General features: G+C 43.7%; 1 protein-coding gene across 4 annotated transcripts in view; it reads right to left on the bottom strand.

Annotated features, from left to right (window-relative positions):
- Positions 1–13,477, bottom strand: part of USP37 (ubiquitin specific peptidase 37) — a 328,025-nt gene that overhangs the window by 247,473 nt on the left and 67,075 nt on the right. For all 4 annotated transcript variants that reach the window (XM_069227105.1, XM_069227104.1, XM_069227107.1 and 1 more), the window contains one exon: positions 4,051–4,174. In XM_069227105.1, coding sequence (XP_069083206.1) covers positions 4,051–4,174 — 124 coding nt within the window. The remainder of the gene's footprint in view (positions 1–4,050; positions 4,175–13,477) is intronic.

Consider the following 13,477-nt stretch of genomic DNA (forward strand, 5'->3'; position numbering starts at 1 on the left):
AATGTTGATGGCGAACAGATCAAAACACTGACAGAATCCATGGATGGCAGGCTTTTGAGTGTCCTTGCAAAGAAAGGTGGCTATATTGGTCACTGATTTGTTTTTGTTTTGTTTTTGAATGTCAGAAATTTATATTTGTGAATGTTGAGATGTTATATTGGTTTCACTGGTAATAATAAATAATTGAAATGGGTATATATTTTTTTGTTTGTTAAGTTGCCTAATAATTATGCACAGTAATAGTCACCTGCACACACAGATATCCCCCTAACATAGCTAAAACTAAAAACAAACTAAAAACTACTTCCAAAAATATTCAGCTTTGATATTAATGAGTTTTTTGGGTTCATTGAGAACATGGTTGTTGTTCAATAATAAAATTAATCCTCAAAAATACAACTTGCCAATTAATTCTGCACTCCCTGTATATGTTTGGAGTCTGGGTAAAAATGGGCTTTGACCCGAAATTCAGGAGGTGGATTAGGCTTCTATGACAGCCCCATTGCAAAAGTGAAGGCCAACAGATACCTCTCAAGAATTTTGATTACACAGGGGGACTAGACCGCGCTGCCTTCTGTCGCCGATGCTTTTCGCGCAGGCGATTGAATGCACGGCCAATTGGATCAGGATAGGGATGGGGATGGCCGACCAGCAGCAAAGGGGAATGAATCTCTGTACGTGCTTTACATCTGGCAGTCTCTCCCGGTCTCTATGATGGGAAGAGCTGCATTATTTAAGATGGTGGCTCTCCCCGACTTCCTTTATGCCCTCCAGAATCCCCCTTATCCTATTTCAGACTCGTTCACCAGAATGGACACCCTAATCTGAACACTCATTAGGTAGCAAAGGGCCTAGAGCAGCCCTTCGTACACTGTAGCGGTCCAAATAAGATGGGTGTCATCACCCTTCCAAATACTCAGAAATACTATGAAGCAGCACAACTGAGCATAGTCAACCACTGGGCCATTGCCCCATGGGAGGACCCCAGCATTCTGGTTAGACAGGGAATCCATCCATAAAAATAGCTATCTATATTGGCTGTATGGGGGAAACTGGCACCCGCATTCTGCCTGGCATCAGCCAAGGTCATCCAGATATGGCGGAAGCTCACCAGAGAAATGGGGGTTAATCGCCTAACCCCGAAAACACCTCTCTGGGAGGGCACACGACTGCCCAAGCGGACATCTTTGTGTGAGTTCTGGGGCTGAGAGGTCATGCTGAAGTGTGGGACACGTATGGGTGGGTGCCATTCTCATACCAGAAAAAAAGAATACCAAATGTCAGATACACAATGGCTGCAATATGCCTGGCTGAGACCTGCTTTACGCCTCAGAATCCCTGCAGAGTCGATGACACAGGAAGCTGCACCCCTAGAACTAAGACTCTTATAAGGCGCAATACGAGAGAAACTAATGTCTCATGTGGCACGATAATGAGAAATATGCACCCCTCACTAAACACATTAAAGGAGAGGTAGGGAAGGGACTGTGGTGAACTGGAGGAGCAGACTGGGTGGAGACACTTATGTTCCTAGTGGAGCTGGGAACGATTTTCCTGCATCGTTTAAACTAATACAATTTAAAATACTGCACTGTGCATACTACAGATTATCCTTGCTGCATAAAATAGGGAGGGCAGTGACTACAGACTGTTTACAGGGATGCAGGGACACTGGCACTGTATCACACCCTATGGAGCTGCCCTAGGATTGTAGAGTTTGAGGGAAGTGAGACAGGCCTTGGATGGTGCCACAGGGAACATTCTGAAACGGCACACCTGGTAATATGGGGGTCAAACTGATCATACGAGATATGAAAAGCTATTGATTAATCTTTGTCTTATGGTGGCTAAAAGGGATATAGCCAGGAAATGGGGGATCAGGGACACCACCGGGATACAACAAACGGCAAGAAGGTATGGGACAGATGTAGCATCTTGTAAAGGGAAGTCTACAGGGGTAGAGACAAGGAAAAGTATTAAAAAATATGGGGCTGTTGGGGGGTAGGGTAACCCACTGGAACCCCAGATGGACAACACCAGAAATGGAGGGGGAGATAAGAGCCCACAGAGTACTCTAAAGGCACTGGAGGGCCTACGGAGGCAAAGTTTACAGACACTGAATGTCCACAGTACTAAACTGCATTGACAAGATTTACCGATGGGAGCACGGGGTCGGCAAGTTCCTCTCCTTTCAATGTTTTTGGATATGTGCCTTTGTTTCCTTTCAAAATGTAATCAGTAAAACTAAAAAATAAAATAAAAAGAATAGCATTTCAAAGATTGTAAAATAAAATCTAAGGCATCTAACCCTACTGTGGCAGAACTGTTAGATTTATCAACTATGGTTACAATAAAGGCAGTCTGTGCAGACTGGAACAAAAATAACAGGAGACCAACAGTGTTTTTTTTTCGAAGATTTATTCAGCTCTGTTGACAGTAGTGTCGCCTATCTAGGCAGCTAACTCTGATAACGCCCTCCTAACCTATTCTCCACAGGGTGTCCCTATGCATACCAAAGTCGGTACAGCTTGAAAGTAATTTAGTTCTATCCAACTGACCCTCTAGTTGAAGGCATGGAAATCTTGACCATGCATGTTCTCATGATACCAAACTCAAGAATCACCTGCCTAGCAGACACAGGCATGCACACCTTCCAAACATCCATACCAACAAATCACATGCTCAAGAGACGCAAGACACCCCTCCAATAAATACATTTAAAAAAACTAAAAGAATTACACTTGCGCATGCCCCCGTACATCCATCCACCAACCCACCGGCCAATCATCCTCAGTAAGAGGGAGTCACGCATCTACTAGCACACAGAGGCAGACGCTCACCCTTCTCACTAACAGGCAGTCACTGGAATGCATGGGGTTATTGAAAAGGGGGGGGCACCGGGGGTACAAGGATCTCAAAAACAACATCTAAGTCAGCCTGGAACAGAGAACTTCCATTTTGCCAACATATCACATTCAAACCAGACTGCTTAATGCCGCAAACAACAGCAGCATTAATAATTCACAACAGGTGTGATTTGCCTGTGCATCATCCAGCATCGACAATTCAGTTGTAGCCACAGCATTGTAATAAGGGACAGGTGCAACATGAAAGGCAGGCATCGATGCTGACCAGTCTGGATTTTTATTTTTTTGTAAACTATTTCAGGTCTTCCATGCTACCATTAGCAGTTCGGCAACTTTTACCAATGTGATATGAGAGAAGTTATTCCTGCAATTGTTTTTTTTCCTTTTCACGTGCTATCCCATGCAATCTCTTTTCAGGAACCTAAACAGAACGCTTTGCCACAAAGTGCTAAATAACTGACTTCTCAAATCTGTGTTTTGCACTGAAAATTTGTCATACTTAAAGAAAAAAAAACCCTAGTGGGTCTCGACTACTACTAGGAGCTCTGCAGTTGAACACTAAGCATATAATACAAGGATGACAAGGATATCAGAAAGCAGGCTATTTTTACAGTGGCACACAGTCAAGCAATTTTCAGCCAATCAGTTTGTATTTAGTATGCATAGTTCTCTGTAGAAACATTTTTGCACAAACCAAGTCTCAATTACAAAAATGTACTATAAAAGACTTGTTTTTCAAGAGCAATTTAAGCTTTCATGGCACATAAGCAATGGCGTGTGGCTTTTCTAACGTAAATATGAGTTTAACTGCAGTAGGTCAAATCAGAGCCTGCAAATTGTTTCATGCTCACATATGGAAGAGGACATGGGCACACCTAAACAGAAGCAGTGTCACTCCTGTTAAATTCACCCACTGCATAAGTATTGCTCTGCGGGGTTACAAGAGGCAAGCACATTAAATCAGAAACCCAGCACTCCCAAAACCATATTCAAAATTACCAACTTCTAAGACACAATATTGCCATCAAAAAATAGCAGCCCATGAATTCTAGGCATGCATCACTGAACCACATTTGAAACCGGTTGAAAATGAGCAAAGATCAAACGTAGAAAAGGAAAGATTCAGGTCATCACATTCTCATGGTCACACAAACTAGACTTGACAAGCAAGTTTAGAACTTACATTCTGCATGTAACCTGAAAAACGTTCAGCTGTGGCAGAAATAGCTCCTTTCACTCTCTTGAGTAAATCTTTCTTTTGCTCAGAACTACAGATGTCTTTCTTGGACAGCAGAAATGCAAATCGTCTAAGGAAAGAAAACCGCCTTAAGTACATGTTAAACACATGGGAAGCCAACATAATCAGATTACACTTTCTTTTTATTTTGAAAAACAAATTAATAAGGGCAAGCTTGGAGTTAATATCAGTGGTTTTGATACATTTAACAATGGGATTACATCAAACCGTTATTTGGTGATCCAACAGCAGAACAGTACTACAGTGCTGAAATCATGATAGCATGGCCATTAACTGAAGAGTATAATTCTGTGGGTTCATATACATAATATGGCTGGCTGATAACCGTGACAGCTGGACGGTGAGATGGCTTGACAGCGAGGGAATGGCTCCCTGCACTGTCCCAACTTAATCTGCTCTGGGGCATCCAGAGTGGGAATGGGCACCACTTTCTCCCCCCAAAAGATCATTCTTGTATTTTTTATTTTTAAAAAGAACAATCTTTAGTCTCTCCTATTGAAGAGCTATTGGCCTGGCAATGTGTTTTTGCCATGTAGTACACCAGTGTGCTTGGTGTTCAGCATGACTAGAAGTTAGTGGCATGGAGGGTCATACACTCGAGTCAGGGAGTAGTGTTGTAGAGTGAATTTGTGTGAGTAGTTGAGTAGGAGTCCAGTTCAGTGGACCAGTGGCATAGAGTCGAAGAGTGTAGTGGTGTGGGGTGGAATAGGGTGGCGTGGATTGAGGTAGTCTGGTGGGTTGACAGAGTGGGGTGGACAGGATGGAGCAGGTGGACTGGAGTGGGTGCACTGAATTGGAGTGATAAGACTGGGGTGGACTGGAATAGGGTGGCTGGGATGGGGCTGAAGGAAGCTGGCTATCCATGTAGTGTACCAGTGTAAGGGGACACTATGCAGGTGACTCATTTGTTTACAAAAGGTTAAAAATATTAATCCCAAATGCTCTCTTGTGGTACAGTGGGCGAGCAGTTTACGCCCATCAGAGAGTAATGCTAAGCATTTGATGAACATAGTCGATAAATGACAAGAAGAAACTGGAGACCAATGTTTAGAAAGAAAAAAATATATATACATAATGTACACACCTTTTTATAGAAAACTTCACAGAAGTTAAGCACTGTAGCAGTGTATAGATTTTTGCAAGTAACAAGTTCACTCAAATGCACCTTTATGCAGTAAAGACTTTCTTTGGATCAAGTACAGTTACTGCTCTGGGGCATCTGGGTGCAAAGGTGCTGGATGGGTCAGGTGCCTTGCGCACACCGGGAGTAGAGGGGACCACCAAAAAATAAAGACTGCAGAGGGGGGCTAAGGGACAAGTCCAGGAGCCCCCCCCCCCGCGGGGAGTGGAGAAGCCACTTCCCTGCAGGCTCAAAGGGAGATGTTTACAGCTTGGTGAAGGTAGTTCCACCAAAAATAAAATGGTAGAACCCTTCTTCCGTGGAGCACCACAGGCTACCCACCTTAAGGGTGTGACTTGCCCGGTAGCGCAACATCTACCTGCATAGCTAATTTCCCCCCTGCCTGGTGCCAAATGGGCCTCAGGGCAGGCAGTGGCAACTCCTAGGTCTAGGGGAAGCCAGACTAGCACACTAAAGCTGGCAGGGTCCTTTTAAGTCCCAGGCATGCAGATTAACTAGCCATCCTGCTGGAGGAGTTGTTTACACCTTCCTCTGGAGCAGGCATTGTTTTTGGCCTCAGAGCACAGACTTTCACCTCCAGGGAGTCAGAAACATGTCTGTGGTGGCCGGCTGTTCAATACCAGTCTGCCATCGCACTAAGTGGTAAAAGTAATAAATTCAAGACTGGCATCAGTCTGGATTCATTAGGTCAAAGCCTTTAATACCACACATCATAGGTTTCAGGGGAGCCATTATGTAGCTTGGTAGCTCATAATGATGGGTTTCCAAGCCCTACCTTTAGATGGAGTCCCTGTTCACTTGTGATATCTAGTAATCAAGCTAGATATCGCAGTGGCAGATATGCTTGTGCAGGTATGCACTTACAATGGTGATAATACATGCTGCAGCCTTTGTGGACCTCTAGAACCAAGGCCCTAGGTACCAGGGGTACAATTTACTAGGGTCTTACACAGATAAGAGTGTGCCAATTGTACACAATCTCTCTCATATTAGGGAAATAGCACTGGGGATCTGCTTAGCAGGAACCCAGTGCACCTCAGTCGAAAAACCTCAGTAACAGGTGGAGTTGAGTGTGATGGACAGGGGGGGGGGGAGAGAACGGAGCCGACTGCTGTGGAAATTGAGAGGGTGGCTGGATCAGGGGAGGCCGAGCAGGGGGGGTGGAAGGGCTGGAGGGGGGGGTGCAGGGGAAGACTGTTTTGGATTGAAGTCGGGCAGATCTGAGTGAGGCAAGATTGTTTTGGGATGAAGTGGGGCTGATTGCGGTGGATTGGAATGGGGCTAACTGTGGTGGGTTGGAGATTGAAGTTAAGTTCCTGGACCCAATCCAACTAGTCTTCCTGCACGGAAACAAAACACTTCACTACCAGGCCACTGCCTCTGCTTTAGGAGCAGTTTTTGCATCATCCAATTCAGGCCAAGCACAGGCTGAGCAGTGAATGCAAATTACCCTCCAGCACTGAATGCAAATTAGCCTCGAGCATCTTCAGGCAGGGCAAAGGTAACTAACAAGCATTGACAGTCAATAGATTTTTTTTTTTTTTTTTTTTGCATTCTATTTTACTAACTGGATTATAAATATTAGAAACAGTTATAATGTGTGTTACATCAGATAAATTATTAGCTGTTTGTTGTGATGCAAGTTGAATATCCTAGGGTTCCAAACATGTAATTTGTACCTTATTTAATATGGCATTGTATTAGTGCATAGTAATGTGTAGTTAGCAAAATGCCACTGCACCATTCAAATCACACCCCTTTTAACTGCAAGGTAACCCCAATTGTGTCTGCCCGTTTGGTAGTAAAATATAGCAATATTTGGTGTCTAGAGTAGCTATGACAACGTTGTCCCCGGTGCTACTGCACTTGCATTCAAATCATGACCCTAGTACCTGCAAAGTGAATGCACTTGTGACTGCCTGTTAATATGTTACTGAAAGAATAATTCAAAATAAAATGTGGTCCAATTATACAAATTACTTTCCTTTAAAAATGACTGAGTGGTAATTTAAGAAACAATCGTATTTACAACTGCACCTGCTGCACCATTCAAATCATGACCCTAGTGCCTGCAAGGTAACTACACTTGTGACTGCCTGTTTAGAAGTAGAATTTAGTATTGTGCGTTAAGTGGGGTTCCTAGAGATTTTGGCCATGGTGCCGCAGCACCTGCTTCACCATTCTAATTATCACCCTGGTGAAAGCAAGATAACTGTAGTTGTAACAGCCGTGTTTGGTGTTTAGGAGTTATGACAAATTATGTCCCTGGTGCCAGTGCACATGCTGCACCATTCAAATCTTGACCATAGGGCCTGCAAGATAACTTCACTTCTAACTGCCAGTTTAGTTGTAAAATATAGCACTGTTTAGTGGTGTGCCTACAGCTTTTGTTCCCGGTGCCACTGCACCTGCTGCCCCACTGAAATCACAACCCCTAGTGCCTGCTAGATAACTGCGCTTTTTAGAATTTTAGCAATAATCAGTTTAGAAGGGTTCTGACACCCTATGTCAGTGCCACTGCATCTGCTGCACCGTTCAAATCATGACCTTAATGGCTGCAAAGTAACTGCACTTGTTTAGTAGTAAAATATAGCAATATCTGAAGTTTAGAGTTCTGACAACTTCTGGCCGTGGTGCCACTGCACCATTCAAGTCATGACCCTAGTACCTGCAAGTTAACTGCACTTGCACAGAATAACCTGAAATAAAATGTCCTCCAATTATACAAATTACTTCTTTAAAAATGACTGAGTGGTAATTTAAGAAAAAAACATTTATTTACAACTGTTACTCATCACAGGGAAAATGTTACCTACCCAGTAAGCATCTGTTTGTGGCATGTAGTGCTGTAGATTCACATGCTCTGCATACTTCAACCATCTAGTGTTGGGCCCGGAGGATTGCAAGTTGTTTTTGTTCGAAAAGTTGCTCAAGCCACGAGGCATAGTGGCTCCTCTTGCTTACAATGCACATGATCGTCTGCTCCATGTTTCAATTGTTTCCCCGCAGGCAGTGATGAATTGAGTGTAATGCAAAGGTAAGTAAATAAAATGACCAAGCGTTATAATGTGTATTTAACTACTGTAACGGCCGCAAGTGACCGAGGAGTTGAGTGGGTGCATGTAAATCTACAGCACTACAAGCCACAAATAGATGCTTAATGGGTAACATTTTTCGTTTGATGGCATGTGTGGCTGTAGATACATGCTTTGCAGATTGTAAAGTACTCCCTCAAAAGTGGTGGCTAACCTGTGGCTGCTACAGTATTCTGAAATGGAGTGTGCAGCACTGCCTGTCCTATACTGGCTTGACAGCGTGCTAAAACACCAACACAATGTTTAGTGAAAGTGTGTGGCCTTACAATGTCAAATGTCAGTTATAGGTATGTCACCTAGAAATGACATACATGCACTGTTCCTGTGTTTTGAAAGTACACTAGGGCAGTGGTACCCAACCTGTGGTCTGGCGACCCCTGGAGGTCCGTGAAGCCTTCCCAGGGGGTCCACAGCTCCTTAGAAAATTTAATATTAACAGATAAGGACCCCGGCTTTCAGTAATGACTCACTTGGGGAGGGGGTCCCCTAGATTCCAATAATGATTCGGAGCGGTCCCCAGATTCCAGTACTGAGAACGTGGAGGTCCACAGAAGTCAAGAGGTTGGGAACCACTGCTCTGGGGGTAAAAGGTAGTGGCCTTTTGCATAGCAAGTTTGAATGCATTCAACAATCCTTCTTGCTATACTAGATTTAGGTATGGGGTTACCTTTATGTGGTGGAGAAAAAGCAACTAAGTTGTTTGGTCTTTCTAAATGTTTTAGTTCTATCAATATAGAACATAAGCACTCTTCACGTCGAACGTGTGGCCCTCAGCAACTGAATCAGGTTGTGGTAAAAAAGTAAAACTGGCAATTCAATAGTTTGATATGAAATTGAGAATACGTTTGTTAAGAAGTTTGTTAGTTCGAAGAACCACTTTATCCATATGCAAATGGAGGGGAAAAAAAGTTCTTGTAATATTAATGCCTGGAGCTCACTTACATGCCTCAGGGAGGTGACTGACATGAGTGCACTGGTTCAAAGGGTTGTCCCATAAGTCTATATTCAGGTTCCAAGAAGGAACTGGAGGTAACCTTGGTGGAGTTACCCTTTTTAGACCCTCCATACAATCCTTTATGACAGGGATTCTAAAGAGCAGAATGCTGTCTGTTCTGTAAATTAAGCAGCTGTGGCTGCTAAAATGTAAGCAGATCGAGGTATATGCTAAATTTGCTTTTTGCAAATGAAGAACGTACAAAATATTTTGTGTAGACACATGGAAAGGGTCCCTGTTTTAAGAAATCCAAACGTGAACAAAACACTTCCACTTTGCTGCATAGCATGGTTTGGTGGTTGGTTTGTGTGCTTCCGTAAGAGTGTCCATACATTCCTGAGGTAAAATTAAAAACTCAAATTCTATGCCTTCAGGAGCCAAACCGCACGATTCAAGTCCTTGGGGTCTGATTTAGCCTTTGTTCTGAGTGAGAAGGTCTGGGTCTAGGGGAAGCTTTTTGTGTGGTACTACGGATAGATCCAGTAGCGTGGTGAACCATGATGGTTTCACCCATGTGGGTACCACTAGTATTATTGAGAGGTTTGCCACAGTTTCCGAACCACATATGGAAGAAGGAGATGTGGAAAAGCATAGGCAAATATCCCTGACCAGTTCATCCACAGAGAATTGCCCTTGGACTGAGGGTGTGGAAACCTGGAGGCGAAGTTTGGGCATTTCGTGTTTTTGTTGCAAATAGATCTATGTCCGGAACACCCCATTTTTTGAAGTAGGGTTGGAGGACTCTGGGTTGGAGTTCCATTAATAGGCTTGTTGTGGCGTCCTGCTCAGGTCAGTAAAAGTTTGTGACCCTGGTAAGTCTTCTGCTAACAGGTAAATGTTGTGACAAATGCGCTAGTGCCAAATTGGCTGTGCAAGGCGAGACAACTGTAGTGAGTGTGTCCCCACCTGCTTCTGTAGATAAAACATGGTTGTCATGTTGTCTCTGCGGATTAGGACTGTTTTGTGAGATGTGTGACACAGGCTTTGAGTGCTAGATGAACTGTAAGCAGCTCCAAATAATTGATGTGTAAAAGTCTGTGCACATGATCCATAACAGCCTGCATTGTAAGGTTCTGGAGATGAGCACCCCATCCCATAAGTGTTGTCAGAAGGACTAGTGGAACAGGGTCTATAAGTGGCACCCTGTGGAAAAACTGGCTTTGTTTTACCACTGCAGAGCAAAAGGTGAGGTTGTCTGCCAAAACTAGATACTCCAAATTACCCTGTGCTTAAGACCATTGGCGTGTCAGGCATTCTTGCAACTGATACATGAAGATGTGAATGTGGCATGATTGCAATGCAAGATGCCATCACTACAAGAAGTTTCATGATTGATCACACCGTGACCTGTTGATTGGAGTGAAAGTGAAGAAGCCACGTTTGAAAGTTTTGTATCCTCGCTGCTTTTGGATAAGCTGCTCCCAGCTGTGTATTTATAACCCCAAGGTAAGGCTGAACCTGCAGCGGGGTGAGGTGGGACTTCTGAAAATTGATTGTGAATCCTAACTGGTGAAGCAGGTCTATTGTGGCTTAAATGTGGTTAAGACATTGGTGAAGAAAGGTGACTTTGATCAGCCAGTAGGTATGGATACACATGAATCTTGTCTATGTAGGTGAGCTGTTACTACCGCCAGGCATTTTGTAAACACTACTGTGGTGACCCCGAATGGAAGCAACTTGAACTGATAATGTTGCCCTTGAATGACAACTGAGATATTTGTGATGCGCTGGGTGTATAGGAATATGGAAGTAGGCATTCTTTAGATCTATGGCCGACAGTCGCTTTGTTCCATCTGAGGTAGCAAATCCTGTAGGGTGACCATATGATAATGTTCTGATAAGATGCAATGGTTTAGGGGTCTGAGATCTAGGAGGGGTCTTAGTGAGCCGTCCTTTTTTACTATGAGAAAGGAAAGGGAGTACACTCCATTTCGATTTATTTCTGTTATTGAGTAGGAACTGGTTCTATTGGCCGTTTGAGAAGCAAAGACGATCTCTTGTTGGAGAGGAACTATGCGATCCAGTGAAAGTGTGGCAATGAGGTGGTATGTTTGGAGATGTCGAACTGAGCTCCAGGCAACAACCATGTTGGATAATATCCAACACCCATTGATCTGTTTTAATTTGTTGCCAATTTTGTAAGAAGAACTGAAGGCGCTCTCCCACAGGTGTTAAGTAATTGGTGGGAAGCTGTAGAGTCCCTGTTTGGCAGCAGTGGCAGATGCTCGATAAGATGTTTTACCTATACCTCTAACAGTTAACCCTATAGGATCCTCTGTAAAATCCTTTGGAGGATGCATGTGATTGACTTATATGTGGAAGAGGTCTCACCTGCTGCAGGTTTACAGGGTGGTTTATATTGAATTTTGCTAGAAGTACCACAAGAGGAAGGAAGCTGAAGCTCTCCCATAGACTTAGCCATGTCTGACATTTTTCACCTTTTTTGTCTAATGGGACATTTAGGATTATCTGCTGCACCTCTTGTTTAAACCCAGAAATACACAGCCATGTGTAGTAAAAAATACTGATATTAATAACTCTGGCTGCTGTATCAGCCAACTCTAATGCATCGTATGTAGTTAGCAGTCCATGCGTATTGGCAATAAGTCAATGATTCGCCACTTGAGCAGCAACACACTTACCAGATGTTACTCTCCTTGTCAGGAGGTGGTGCATCCTAAGAACTTTGTGAGCTGGCTCTCTTAGCACCGGAGCCAACCAAAGTGTGCTGGAATCTGACTCTTAATGTATGTTGGATCTGAGGGAGAAGCCTTGTAATTTTTTTTCCCCCCAATTCTTGGAGTAAAAATCAAGATAGATCCTGAAAAACATCTGCATGTCTGCGCATTCTCTTAAGCATAGGGAGATAGTGTAGATCTATGAGAGGCAGTTAGTGTTTTAAATAAGAAATCATCCTCTATAGGATCTTTGAGGAGGAAAACCTGGTGATATGTAGCAGCCCTCCCCACTAACTCCTGAAAAAGATGTAGTGTCCTCAGGTCGTGAAGGTCTAACTTGGTAGATCTCTACATCAGTATTGGTGAAGGTGTCCTACTGAGACCATGTGTCTATGTCCTCAGGCAAATGTGATGTGTCATTACCAGGGTACTGAATATTGTGAGATGAGCGTGACCCCTGAGATAGCTAATGGGTCCCCTGCAGTGTGTTGTGGCAAAAGTTTGCGCATGGTGGAGGAGTAATTGGTGGAAAGAGGTGTTTGAATCTCCTCTAATTCCTTGTCCACTTTTTTCTGTTTAACTGGAGGCTCAGGTGTGTCTAAAGACTCCTCGAAAGTGAATTGTCGCTTAGGAGTGGAACCAGAAGTCTTAACCAGTTCTCTTCCAGTATCTGGTGGGACGTGTAGTTGAGACTGTCTGGATTGGAGCTTTTGGTACCGAAGTAGTGGACAATGAATGTGATGTTGAGGGTTTTGGTGTTTAAGCGACACAGCTATGGATGGAAGCAGTGCTTTTTGATTTATGTTTCGGAGCCAAGCCCGAGGGCGGGGCATCTGAGACTGCTTTGATGCCTGCCATGGCCAGAAAGCAGAGGCGGCACGATTACCTTCGCTTCTGAAGTTAGTCTTTTGGGTGGAGCAGGGGTTTGTTTACTCACTGCATGTTGATCCGGAGGTATCTGCTGCGTTTCCGGAGTTATTTCGGCCTCCGAATCTGAATCTTGAACCGAAAATGCCTCCAACATCTGATGCCTCTTGAATCTCCTGCTCAGTGTCAGACATGAGGTCTTGGATATTGAAAATGTCAGGTGTTTCCTCCAATTCTTGCCTCTGCTTTTCTCTGCAACAAGCTCTGTGTCACAAAGTCTTCTTTGACCATAACTACTGACAGGCCTCAGAGCCTTCATTTCAATTTTGCGACAGGCAGAGGTAACAGACCAGATGGGGCCTGGTCAGAGGGAATTTGGAGTGACAGACGGAGAACGTTAGACAAATGGAACAGATGCTGTTCCATTTCTAAGATGTAGAGTAGAGAAAATGGCCACCCTAAGGGCCTCGATCGAAAAATTCACTTATATAGCAATATATCGATCCCAGAACGCAAGGGAACAAAAAAAGCGTGATCAAAAACAATACAAGTTCAGAGAGGTTCTCCTGAACCGAAG

Source organism: Pleurodeles waltl, chromosome 3_2, assembly GCF_031143425.1.
Source record: "Pleurodeles waltl isolate 20211129_DDA chromosome 3_2, aPleWal1.hap1.20221129, whole genome shotgun sequence".
NCBI classification, from domain to species: Eukaryota; Metazoa; Chordata; class Amphibia; order Caudata; family Salamandridae; genus Pleurodeles; species Pleurodeles waltl.